The 12,979-nt window shown below is 44.5% G+C and overlaps 1 protein-coding gene across 3 annotated transcripts in view; it reads right to left on the reverse strand.

The window, feature by feature from the left end:
• Positions 1 to 12,979, reverse strand: part of TMOD3 (tropomodulin 3) — a 74,072-nt gene that overhangs the window by 37,370 nt on the left and 23,723 nt on the right. For all 3 annotated transcript variants that reach the window (XM_027768388.1, XM_006168743.3, XM_027768387.1), the window contains exons 2-3: positions 11,601 to 11,800; positions 5,252 to 5,408 (exon numbers count right to left, since the gene is read on the reverse strand). In XM_027768388.1, coding sequence (XP_027624189.1) covers positions 5,252 to 5,408; positions 11,601 to 11,726 — 283 coding nt within the window. In that variant the 5' untranslated portion in view covers positions 11,727 to 11,800. The remainder of the gene's footprint in view (positions 1 to 5,251; positions 5,409 to 11,600; positions 11,801 to 12,979) is intronic.

The following is a 12,979-nucleotide window of genomic DNA, read 5'->3' on the forward strand; positions in this document are numbered from 1 at the left end:
GTGTGTACGTGCCCAAGATCCCAAGAGGAGAATGGAGGAGAAGGGATTGCGGCATGACCATCCCCCTTGGGGGGTGATTTCTCGCTTTCTGTCTCTATATCTCTCTCTGTCTGGCAAGCGCATGCGCCCTATAGCGAAAATCTCTCCCCCCCCAAAAAAAATAAATTAATCATTCTTATAACCAAAAACCTTATCTTTTGTCAACGGTGCCCTTTCTAGCTGTCTAATGACATCTTTTTGCTGTTAATAAAACTATAGTATTTAAAAGAAGAACACTGGGATGACCATTTGGTCTAGCGGTTAAGAGAGCTGGATCCTGGATGGCCAACCACAGTTTAGACCTACAGACTTGACAACCTCACTAGGTGCATGTGAGTGAAAGCTCTGAACCCTGAAAGAGTGGATAAACAGAGGAGGAGCTGTGGTATGACTATTCCCCTTGGGGTGTGTGTGTGTGTGCTTTCTCTCTCTTCCTCTCTCTGTCTCTGGCAAAATTTTTAAAACTTAAAGTTAAATGAGAACATGTACTAGTGTATGATCAAATGCTTCCCCAAATATATCTAAAACTACACAGTGAACTTCACTTAATTAGAATTCCTCCTTCTCAGAGGTTGACACATGCTTTCCATTCTGTAAAATGAACAACTCTAAATGATCATTTCACAAATCATGAAATGAAAGTAATAATTTACCTACATATAACAACTCTCAAATGTTCTTTTTAAGTCTATCAGCTTTTTAAAAAACATCTTGAGACAATCTAGAAACATAAAATTTGGCATGAGTATATTGTTTTTCTTTTGGGATGAAGGAAAAATCCTAAAATGTAATTTTCAGTTTTACTGAGATTCCCTCCTGCCCTGGCCAGGTCTGAGTATTTTAACTGCAAAAACAAAGTATACCTTTGGTTATTAAGTAATAAGTATAATTAACTTTTATTTGGGACCAGCAGTTGGCATAATGCTATGTCACTGGACTCCCATGTAGTCAACTGCTGTTTGAGTCCTGGACCCGTTAGCTCACGTCGTGTGTATGTGCGTGCGTGCCCAAGAACCTGAGAGGAGAATGGAGGAGAAAGGATTGCGGCATGACCATCCCCCCTGGAGGGTGATTTCTCGCTTTCTGTCTGTCTCTGTCTTTCTGGCAAGTGCATGTGCCCTATAGCAAAAACCTTTCAAAAAATTTTTTTAAAAGTTAGTCAGTCTCAGATGATAAGAAAGTAGTCAACTCTAATAACTGGCTTTAGTGGTTCCAAATTTTTTGCTTTTAAAAAATTGAGCAGTCACTTGATCTTTATAAATAATTTATGTGGGGAGGACTCAAGCTAGGTGTTCAGGGCCAAGAGAGACATCTTAAGTTAGCCTGATTGGGAAATATGGTAAAGGAATGCAGATGATGGGACCAACAGGAAATGTGGCAGTTAAGGTGGCTGGACTCCCGTATGGCCAACTGCAGTTCAAATCCCAGACCCAATGGCTTGGAAATCACATGGGGCTTGTGTGCATAAAATGCCCCAAATCCTGAGAGGAGAATGGAGAAGAAGGGATTGTAGTGTGGCCATCCTCCCGGGGGTGAGGGGGAGTGGGGGGGTGATTTCTCACGTTGCCTTTCATTGTTTCTCCAGTGAGCGCATATGATTTCTGGCAAAATCTTTAAAAAAGGAAAAAAGATGCCGATGAATTATTCTGAGGACCTTCTAGAATATGATCAGGATCCTGGGATGAGATGCAGAAAAAGGAAGGCACGGTAGTGCTAAGGATAACCGAGGTTTACTGACTGAAGGAGGAGCGTAGTCTACGGTGGGTCAGAGAACACTGGAGCTGGCTTTTCACTGTACTTCACAGAAGGGCTCTAGGGTCAAACTTCCCTAGTGTTGGGGAGGAATATGCCCTTCTCTGGATCTGTGGCTCTGTGACGTGGCTTAAAAGGTCATGTCAGGAGGGTTTGCTTCCATCAAATAGACCACTGAAACTCAAGGTCATCTCTAGACCTCTGTTCCATGAGGAACAGAGAATGGAAATCTCGTTTGATAATAATCACTCATTGGATCCTTTATGGTGATCTCACTGTACCCACTCACAAATCTGGTACTCACAAAAAGTGTATGGCATTAGGCAAGGCGGATACCCAGACGATATGATTCCATAAAGTTCAACACAGGCAGAACTAATCTGCTGTGTGAGCGGCCAGGTCAGTTACCTCTGGAAAGAGGAGAGGAACAAGAGACTGAGAGGGGGAACAGGGCCCTGTGGAGGTGCCTCACGGTCTTAATCTGGGTTAGAACACCTGGGGGTGCTCACTTTATAAGTCATGGAGCTCTGTCTTATGATGTGCACATTTCCATGAGCAAGAAAAAGTTCATTTTTTTCAATGCCATGGTCTAAATCACTGAATCCCAGCTGCCTATAAACAATGTACTCAGACATTTGTATTTAAAAGAGGCAGTAAAAATACTCAATGTATGTTAAAAAGAAATCCACTGACTGCAAATGCAAAATAACTTACTTTTTAATTTAACTACTTTGATTTATTTCTTACCCATTTAAAATCTAAGGGAATGATTTTTTTTTCTTTTAAGAGAGATTTTTGCTATAGGGCCTGTGTGCTTGCCTAAGACAGAGAGAGACAGAGAAAGTGAGACACCCCCCCCCCAGGGGAAATGGCTATGCTGCAATCTCTTCTTCTCCATTCTCCTCTTAGGATTTTGGGTACACATGCACATGTCCCTGGGATGAGTTTCAAGTTGCCGGGCCTGGGACTCAAACTGCGGTCAACCATGTGGGAGTCCAGCATCTTAACCACTACATCACCTGCTGGCACCCAAGGAATGAGAATTTTTAAAAAGATATAAAAGGTGCAGCCAGCAGGTGGCATGATGATTAAGGCACTGGACTCTCACATGGCCAACAACGATTCAAGACCTGGATCCAGCCACTTGAAAATCATGCCAGGTGTGTGTGTGTGTGTGTGTGTGTGTGTACCCAAAATCCCAGAGGAGAATGGAAGAGAAGGGACTGTGGTGTGGCCATCCTCCCTGAGGGGTGATTTCCCACTTCCCTCTCACTGTCTCTCTCTCTGGTGAGTACATACACACTATGGCAAAAAAACAAACAGAAGATATGAAAGGAAACAAAAGCCATTCCACTACAGTTGCGGACACAGCATTTTTTCATTTTGTCACCCATATTCCTTACCTCTATCATTTTTCCTCCTCTTGTATTTTATTTTCCACAACTCTCCTCTACTTATAACCCTATAAGTATAACCCTCCAAGATCTCTTCTTAGGTAACTCAAGATTACAAGGTACCCAGGGAACCAGCAGTTAGTGTAATGGCTCTGTCGCTGCACTCCCACGTATTCGACCGCGGTTCACGTCCCGGACCCGGCAGCTTAAACTCACACCGGGCACGTGTGCGTGTGTGTCCAAGATCCCGAGAAGAGAATGGAGGAGAAGGGATTGCGGCGTGGCCATCCCCCCTGGGGGGTGATTTCTCGCTTTCTGTCACTGTCTCTGTCTTTCTGGCGAGTGCACGCGCCGTATAGCAAAAACCTCTCCAAAAAAAAAAATTAAATAAAAAAAAAAAAAGATTACAAGGTACCCAGACACACGAGGAAGCTTCCTGGGTGAGCCGGGGACAAAAACAGCTCTCTGGCCCATCTCTCATCTTCTCTCAAAATCAAGTTTTTTCCTGACATCTCTTTTTCTCACATCTCTCCCTGTGTTTCAAACTCTATTCTTCTTCCTAATTATGCCCCAGGGTTCACCTGAAACACGCAGAAGAGTAAAAGGTGATCCACCAGCATTTGTTCTTATAAAATTGTGTTCTATATAAATAGAATTAAATTATATGCACAGGTAGGCACCTCTGCACAGCCAAACACAACCAGCAGTCTCTCCTCTGGCGTATGTAAAGGAACAGAGGCCTTGGCCTATCTTGGCGACTCCCCACACTTTGAAACTGCACTGGTTTCCAATCCCTTTGTTGGCACCAAACACCTGAGGGACACAACATTCCCCATCTCTAAAACGACCCTAAGTTATGGGAACTTTAGAATATCTTTTTTTTTTTGAGAAGTTTTCACTATAGGGCGCGTGTGCTCACCAGACAGAGAGAGAAAGAGACATAGAGACAGAAAGCGTCAGCCCCCGGGGGGATGGTAACGCCGCAATCCCTTCTCCTCCATTCTCCTCTCGGAATCTTGGGCATGCACACACGCCCGGCGTGAGTTTTAAGCCACTGGGTCCGGGACGCGAAGTACGGTCGACTACGTGGGAGTCCAGCAACATAGCCATTATGCTAACTGCTGGTCCCTAGGATATCTTTTTTTAGTCTGAAAACATGGCATCCCACGGTACAGAACGAAGTTAGAATAGAGCAGTGGTTTGCCACTATCTGCCCCTCAACTCATGAGTAGGTTTAAAAGTTCCCCTCAGACCAACTGATGGCATGTGGTTGAGGCAGCTGGGTCTCACATGGCCAACTGTGTGGCTCAAGTCCCAAACCCGGCAGTTTGAATAACATGCTAGGTGCAAGTGTGTATGTGTGCCCAAAATCCCACGAAGAAGAAATGGAGGAGAAGGGATTAGTAGGTGATCACCTCCCATGAGGTGCTGTCTCATTTTCTCACTTTCTCTATCTTCCTGTCTGTCTCTCTCCAGTAAGTGTATGTACCCTCTAGCAAATAATAAATAATAATAATAATAAAAAAGATTTCAACACATTTTTAGACATGTGACAAGAGAGAATTAAGGAGTGTTATACAAAATCACTGTGTAATAAAACCTCACTAATGAATAACCAAGAAGAAATGTATTGGTCAAGTTGATAAAACTGTAGTGTCTACACTACCTGTTTATTTATTTACTTTTTTTAGGTTTTCGCTATAGGGTGCATGTACTCACCAGAGAGATACGGTAAGAGGGAAAGTGAGCAATTCCCCCCACAAGGAAGATAACCATACTGCAATCCCTTTTCCTCCATTTCCCTCCTGGGATTTGGGGTACACACACACATGCACCTGGCATGATTTTCCAGCAACTGGGTCCAGCACCCAGACTGTGGTTGGCCATCTAGGAGTCCAGTGCTTTAACCACCATGCCACCTGCTGGTCCCCTAATACATTCTTAAGTCAACAGTAACATATCTTTAAGGCTACCAATGACTTATCTCTGGAAATACAATTTTCTTCATATTTACCTATAACAAAAAGATACATCAAACGCCATCTGACTTCAAGATTCTGGCTTACCTTTTTTCTCTCCAGTGTAGGGCACATAATCTTCCCTGTCCTTATGCTCCAATGCTTCCTTCTCCAGATATGAAAGGAGATGTTCTCTATCAAATGGCCCCGTGGCTGACTTTGACGTCTGGTTCTTCTGCCGGAACCCTGCAGGCAGAAGGGCATTCTGCCAGAGAGAATGAAAAGCCATTAAGACTGCTCCAAACGTCAATACCATAGATTACTCACAGACAGAAGAATTATAGAGCAGAATGTGGCACAGACATATTAAACATATCCCTGCAGGATTTCAGCACAGTAAGGTCCAAAGAAATAGTTTTAATTAGATAGAACTCACTTGCATTTCTACTAAAACAGGCACCTACACATTTTTTTTTTTGAGAGGTCGTCACTATAGGGAGCGTGCGCTCGCCAGAAAGACAGAGACAGACAGAGAGACAGAAAGCTAGAAATCACCCCCCGGGGGGATGGCCACGCCGCAATCCCTTCTCCTTCATTCTCCTCTCAAGATCTTGGGCACACACGCACATGTGCCCTGCGTGAGTTTAAGCCACTGGGTCCGGGACGCAAACCGCGGTCGATTACGTGGGAGTCCAGCGACATAGCCATTATGCTAACTGCTGGTCCCTCCCATACACATTTTCTTTAGAAAACATCTGGGCCAGCTCTGTGACCTAGTGGCCAAGGGGTCTGAGTCCCATGTGGTCGACTGTGCATTGTGAGTTCTGGACCCAGCAGCATGAGAAATTTGCCAGGCGTGTGTGTTTGGATGCCCCAAATCTCCAAAACAAGGAAGAAACAGAAGAGAAGGGATTGCTGTGTGACCATTCCCATGTGGGAGTGCTTTCCTGCTTTCCCTCTCTATCTCCAGGGAGTGCATGCACCCTCTGACAAATTCAAAAAAAAGAGAGAGAGAGAAGAAAAAAAAACTATTCCACTATTAGGAAACAATAGTGTTTAAGTGTTTTTAAGTCAGGTGGTAATAAACAATAGCATTCTCTCTTTTCCCCACCTTCTCTCCTATTTGCCAGAGGGCAACTGCACTCCTGAGATGGAGACAGAGAGAGAGAGGAATGGAGATGAAGAACAGAGAAAGAAATCACCCGGTGGGGTGCAGCCACACAGCAATGACCCCCTTCACCCCTGCCTCCCGTGGGGATCCTGGGCACACAGAGGCAGCCAGTGTGTCCCTGAAGACATGGGGCGGGGACCCAACTTCCAGATCAGCCACCTATGATCTGGCTCCCTCAATCACCAGGCCAGGGAGCACCAAAAAGTGTCTTAATGCTTAATAACTACTCGGCATAAATGTTTATCTAGAGGACAACTCTGTGAAAGAAGATGACTGACTGACTACATGCGTGACATTCCTTCACGACATCCATTTCCTCAAACACACTTCCTCCTGATAAAAGCCTGGACAGTGTACAGTTTAAATACCATGTGACGGGACCAGCAGTTAGCATAAGGGCTATATCGCTGGACTCCCATGTAGTCAACTGCGGTTCGAGTCCCAGACCCGGTGGCTTAAACTCACGCTGGGCATGTGTGCATGCGTGCCCAAGATCTCGGGAGGAGAATGGAGGAGAAGGGATTGTGGCGTGGCCATCCCCCAGGGGGGTGATTTCTCACTTTCTCTCTCTCTGTCTCTCTGGTGAGTGCACGTGCCCTATAGCAAAAACCTCTCCAAAAATAAAAAAATAAATAAAAATAAATAAAATAAATAAATACCATGTGAAAGATTCTACTTCTGTATGGATGCTCGCTCCCACCCCTCTGTCCCCCCAGCCTTCCTCCCACACCCTCTATATTGCAGCCTCCCATGTGTGAGGAAGTATCACGGGTCTTTATGCCTGCATCCCCTTCCCCTCGAAGGCTCTGTTCCTCCCTGCTTGCTACTCATTTTTTCAGACTGCAACTCTATTCCCCAAAGGAAAGCTTTTCCTGACCTCCCATGATAAGCTCTTACAGTACTTACCATTATTTTAACAAGGTATGACTACCTGGTTAAGGTCTAACTCCTCCCCTTCCTACCAGCCTGCATCATGTTTTGCTCCCTCTCACATCCCTAAGCCTAGCACAGTATGTGGGATCTACATGTTCCCCAAATATTGGAATAAAGACTAGAATACATTTTATTTATTTTTTTTTTTAATGAAAGACAGCGTGAATGGGGGTGGGGGGAGAGGGAGAGAAACAGGCAGACAGACAAGTGCTTCTGACAGTGTCTGCTGTGTCCTGATCCTCCCGCCCCAGCCTCCCAGCTAGCTAGGGCCACAGGTGACACCACTGCGCCCAGCCTGTGCAGCCTCAGCCCCGTGCAGCAACGGCACTCCCACCCACACCACCACGGCTGGGCTCATTTTAACATACTTTTAAAGAGAAATGTTCATTAGGGCAAATGAATGAAAAGTTGCTTTCCTTCTCAACCAAGAAGGCATGCTTTTATGTATTGCTATTTTGTGCTGAGATACTTTTCCACCTGTTTGCTCAAGCCCATGGGAAACAGTTTTTAAACGTATTAACAGGATTCCTGGCTCCTTAAATACAATCTTTGAGCACAAAATAAATGACAGCTAACTTGTTTTAAAGGCTATAAACCCATGAATCAAGCTTCATTTGACATACACTCTAAGTAAACTAGCAGTTCATAATTACTTAACAGATAAAATCTCATTAATATAATTGCCACTAAAAATAACATTTCTCCCTTGCAGTGGAATTTTGTTGTAATATATTCTCAGCCTTAGAAATGAAGAAGAGAGGGAGAACGGGGAGGGGCAAGGAGAGAGAGAGAAGAGAAGGAGAAGGAATAAAATTTAAAAAAGGAAGAAGGAAGAAGTTTTTGCCTAGGATGTCTGTCTTTTGTAGACGGATGTTTTTGTCAAAATGCAGAGAATTCTAAAATAAACACCCTGAATGTAGCATGAGGATAGTAAAATAACCTTCCAAAATACAAGACCTCACATACACCTTCACTTGTTCTTTTTTTTGTTACAGGGCAGGTCCAGAGAGACAGACAGAAAGGGAGAAATCTCCCACCGGGAGAATGGTCACACCACAACCCTCCATTCTCCTCACGGGATTTTGGGCATGCACACACATGCGCCTGGCGTGAGTTTCAAGCCACTAGGTCTGGGACCTGAACTGTGGTCGACTACGTAGGAGAGTCCAGCAATGTAACCACTACACTGTCTCCTGGTCCCCCTCCATCTGTTCCTGCCGTGCCTTCTGAGACTGTAAGTTAGAGCCATAATTCTCTGGTTGAAGGATCAGAGCTGCCACCACCTCTGCCCTCTTTTCTTATTTCGTCTCTAATGGAAACTGTTTCCGAACGTCACCTAAGTGCCATACTCAATAACCACCATTGTTCTCGTCTCAGCTAACAATATCTGAGGTTGAGGGAGAAGCAACTGAGGCTGGGGGGGTTTGCAGAATACATTCAGCAGTTACAACTCAAACCTTTCCAAACAAGGAGCAGACCATGGTTTTGGAAATAAAAATATATAAGTTATCAGATTTTAGACTGAAACTAGAATGCTTGTGTTGTTTTAATGAAAAGGCCATTAGACTTTGCCGGGCATTAAGCAGTGAAGGCTCTAGCCTGAGTTTTTTTCCCTAACTGTAATAACTGAGTAAGTCATCTAATTTTAAGAACTATTTTATTTCATTTTATTAATTATTATTATCATCATCATCATTACTATTACTATTTGAAATCTGACTAGAGGCAGACAGAAAAGACAAAGTGAGAAAGCAAAGCCGCCAGGTCCTGGACTCAAACTGCAGTCAGCCTCGTGGGAGTCCAGTCCTTTAACCACCATGCCACTTATGGCCCTCTGGCTTTGCTGGTCCTCTGACTTTGGTCTTATAAGTGTAAAACAGAAGGCAAGGACTAGATCCATGTTTCTTACCTAGGGGCATTGCTGTCCCCTAGGGGACCTCAGGCGATGTCTTGAGACATGTTAGGGTATCACAACTATGAGGGGGAGAGGAGTATTGAAGGTGCTTTTTTACTTCCTGTATTTTCTGATGCCATGCTGTGACATCTTTAGAGTAAACTTGTTAACCAGAAGACACTGTCTCTCCCAGGCTAGCTAACTCCTAGGGACAGCACAACCACCACGCCTTAGTCCCACTTGCCCGGGACACTTCCTTTCATACAAAGCAAGCCAACCCATTCAGGGCCCACCCACCTCCTTTATCTAACTCTCACAATCCAAGCCAACATGTCCTCAGTTCTAAATTGCCCTGGGGCTGGCTACTGGGACAACCAAAAAAAAATATCCAAACTATCCAATCCCAACTTGCCTACCTGCCTCACCCCTGCATTCCTCAGAAAGCCTCAATAAAGCCCCTGAGCCAAGCCTGCTCCCTGCTCTGCACCCTGACTGACAGTGCTTCCCATGTGCTCTGAGCTTGTGGGAACTGTAATAGACTCATCTTTCAAGGCAGCTCTCTGTCATCTGAACCACATCTGATTAAAACAAAATTGCGGGACCAGCAGTTAGCGTAATGGCTATGTCGCTGGACTCCCATGTAGTCAACCAAGGTTCGAGACCCGGACCCGGTGGCTTAAACTCACACCGGGCGTGTGTGCATGTGTGCCCAAGATCCTGAGAGGAGAATGGAAGAGAAGGGATTGTAGCGTGACCATCCCCCTTGGGGGGGGGCGATTTCTCACTTTCTGTCTCTGTCTTTTTGGCTAGCATACATGCCCTATAGCGAAAATCTCTCAAAAAAAAAAAAATTGCAGAGACATTTTAAGATAAGGGTGGGAGGATGTGCTATTGGCACCTACTGAGAAGAGGCCAGAGATGCTGCTAAACATCTTTCAATGCACAGAATGGCTCCTGCAATGAAGAATATTCAACCCCACATATCCTCGGTGCCACGGTCAGGCAACCCCAGAACAGATAAACACTCAGGGTCCTTCCAGTGCTGAGAATGTTTGCTTCAAACAGGCCACACACAGGACAACCCTGCTGTAGAACACATTGCTGCAAAGTGGTCAAAACAGCACTCTTACCCTCAGCAATGCCCAGATGCAGGCATACTGAGAACATGTCCTGATGGTGTGATTATGGTTAAGGGATTTGATCTACGGCACAGATACATCACCCAGTAACAAGAACAATTTTATAAAACAGATGATACTTCAGCTCTTTTTTTAATTTTTTATTTATTTTTTATTTTTATTTTTTTTGGAGAGGTTTTCGCTATAGGGCGTGTGCACTCACCAGACAGACAGACAGAGACATAGAGACAGAAAGCGAGAAATCACCCCCCAGGGGGGATGGCCACGCCGCAATTCCTTCTCCTCCATTCTCCTCTCGGGATCCTGGGCAAGCACGCACACGTGCCTGGCGTGAGTTTTAAGCCACTGGGTCCGGGACACGAACCACGGTCGACTACGTGGGAGTCCAGCGACATAGCCATTACGCTAACTGCTGGTTCCCGATACTTCAGTTCTTAAAGGGTACTTAAAAATCATAGTTTCAACATAAAATCATGCAGCAAATAAAAGAAGCCTAGCAGGGGCCACAGGTGGCATGGTAGTTAAGGGCGCTGGCCTCCCGCATGGCCGACCTTCGTTCAAGTCCCGGACCGGGTGGCTTGCTCTCTCACTTTCTCTCTCTCTCTCTTGTTCTGTCCCTCTTTGGTCAAATTTATATAAACAAACAAACAAAGTTAAATAAAATAATTTTTTAAAAAGAAGCCTAGCCAATAGCCATCACGTTTGGGCCCTCCCTTCACTGCTTCTACCTTCCCGCTCTTTTCCCCTCTCAGGGAACTACAGTCCGAAGGCTGAGGGTCTGCACCTTGGCCTTGTGTGAGACAATGAAGACACAGCCACGTATCTTCAGGTCAGTCTACAGTGGACAGCCGTGTTGTGGAAAGAGTCATTATTTCTATTCTACAGTGACTAGAAACTTAATCAAATTGGCCTAGCTTCTTTCAGTAACAATTAAGCTTAAGGTCATGAAGAACTTTCTGGAAGGTTTCTAGTAACGCTATCCTGGTATAGCTCTGAGGAGACAGAGGTTGGTGTTTATAAAAAGAAGAATCATCTGTTGTTATACAAACATTCCTCCATGCCCAGACAGAGAAGATTTCTCGGAAGAGAAAACATTCAAGAGATGATTGAAAATATGGGTTACTGAGGAAAATGGTTTAAAACACTCATTAGAAGAGCTGTGGTGGCAGGAGGGAGGGAACCAGAGAGGAAGCGAAAGGCAATTTTATTTCAGTAAAGACTGGTGGGAAGGTGTGAGAGGAAAGCCAACCAGAGAAAGGCAGCTACTTAGTTTCAAAGGATTTGAAACTTATTTCCTTGGGCTTCCTCAGCTAGACCTACCTCAGGGTCAAGGTCATCCAGAACAGTTTCCAGTTGTTTCAGTTCTATTTCTGACAGATTCCCAAGGAGCTCGTCTTCATCAAGGTCCTTGTACTTCTCTAAATCCTTCCGGAATGGTAGCGCCATGACTGATAGTGAAGGAAGTCACTTAATCTTTGCTGTTTGACACGGTCAGAAGTGACTTCTACTTTTTCTTAAAGCTATAGGGAGAAGAAACAAAAACAGATTATTATGTTAAATGAAATATAATTTCCATATGTCATATTGTCTATGGGTCATCCAATGCCTTTACCTTTTTTGTCATTTCTAAAGAAAAAAAAAAAACCAACTGGGGGATAAAAGAGAATAAAATTCAAAACCATTAAGATAGCTAGTTGATAGAATTTAGAATTTCTGATAACTGGATTTAAGGGGGAAAGAAATTATTATATGCACCAAAATAAAATCTTTTCCATCAAACTCATAAATTATTTTACCAGAGTATTTTGCTACAGCATAGTATATATGGTTAAGGCACTTTTTAAAAATCATAAATTAAGAAAAATTATATATATATATATTTTTTTTTTTGAGAGGTTTTGCTATAGGGTGCGTGAACTCACCAGAAAGACAGAGAGACAGAAAATGAGAAATTACCCCATGACACAATCTCTTCTCCTCCATTCTCCTCTTGGGATCTTGGGCACGCACGCACATGTGCCTGGTGTGAGTTTAAGCCACTGGGTCCAGGACTTGAACTGCAGTCAACTACATGGGAGTCCAGCAACATACCCATTATGCCAACTGCTGGTCCCGAGAGATTCAATATTAATACAAGGTGTGTGTATGTGTGTGTGTGTGTGAGTGGGGGAGGGTTGCGATTGACTCCCTATCAAGGGAATGGTCTCTTGATATAGAGGTGGGAAACTTTTAAAAATGTGCACCTAAAAATATTTTTCAGAGACCCGCTCCCTGGTGCAGCAGTAACATGCTGCTCAAAGAAGCTGGATTCCACTTGGCAACCATGGTTAGAATCCCTGGCCCAGTCAGCCCGAAATGTGCTAAGCAAGTGCACGAGTGCCCAAGATCAGGCCGGCTGGAGGACTGGAGGAAAGGGACTGTGGTGTGATCGAACTCTGTGGTAGGTGCTCCTCTCTCTCTCTGTGCATCTGTCTCTCACTCTCACACGCTCTATCATGAATACAGAAAAAGAAATTTTTTTTTGGGGGGGGAGAGATTTTCACTATAGGGCGCGTGTGCTCGCCAGACAGAGAGAGACACAGAGACAGAAAGCGAGAAATCACCCCCCCCAGGGGGGATGGTCATGCCACAATCCCTTCTCCATTTTCCTCTCAGGATCTTGGGCCCAGACGCACACGCGCCTGGCATGAGTTTTAAGC

Source organism: Tupaia chinensis, unplaced genomic scaffold, assembly GCF_000334495.1.
Source record: "Tupaia chinensis unplaced genomic scaffold, TupChi_1.0 Scaffold146140_1, whole genome shotgun sequence".
NCBI classification, from domain to species: Eukaryota; Metazoa; Chordata; class Mammalia; order Scandentia; family Tupaiidae; genus Tupaia; species Tupaia belangeri.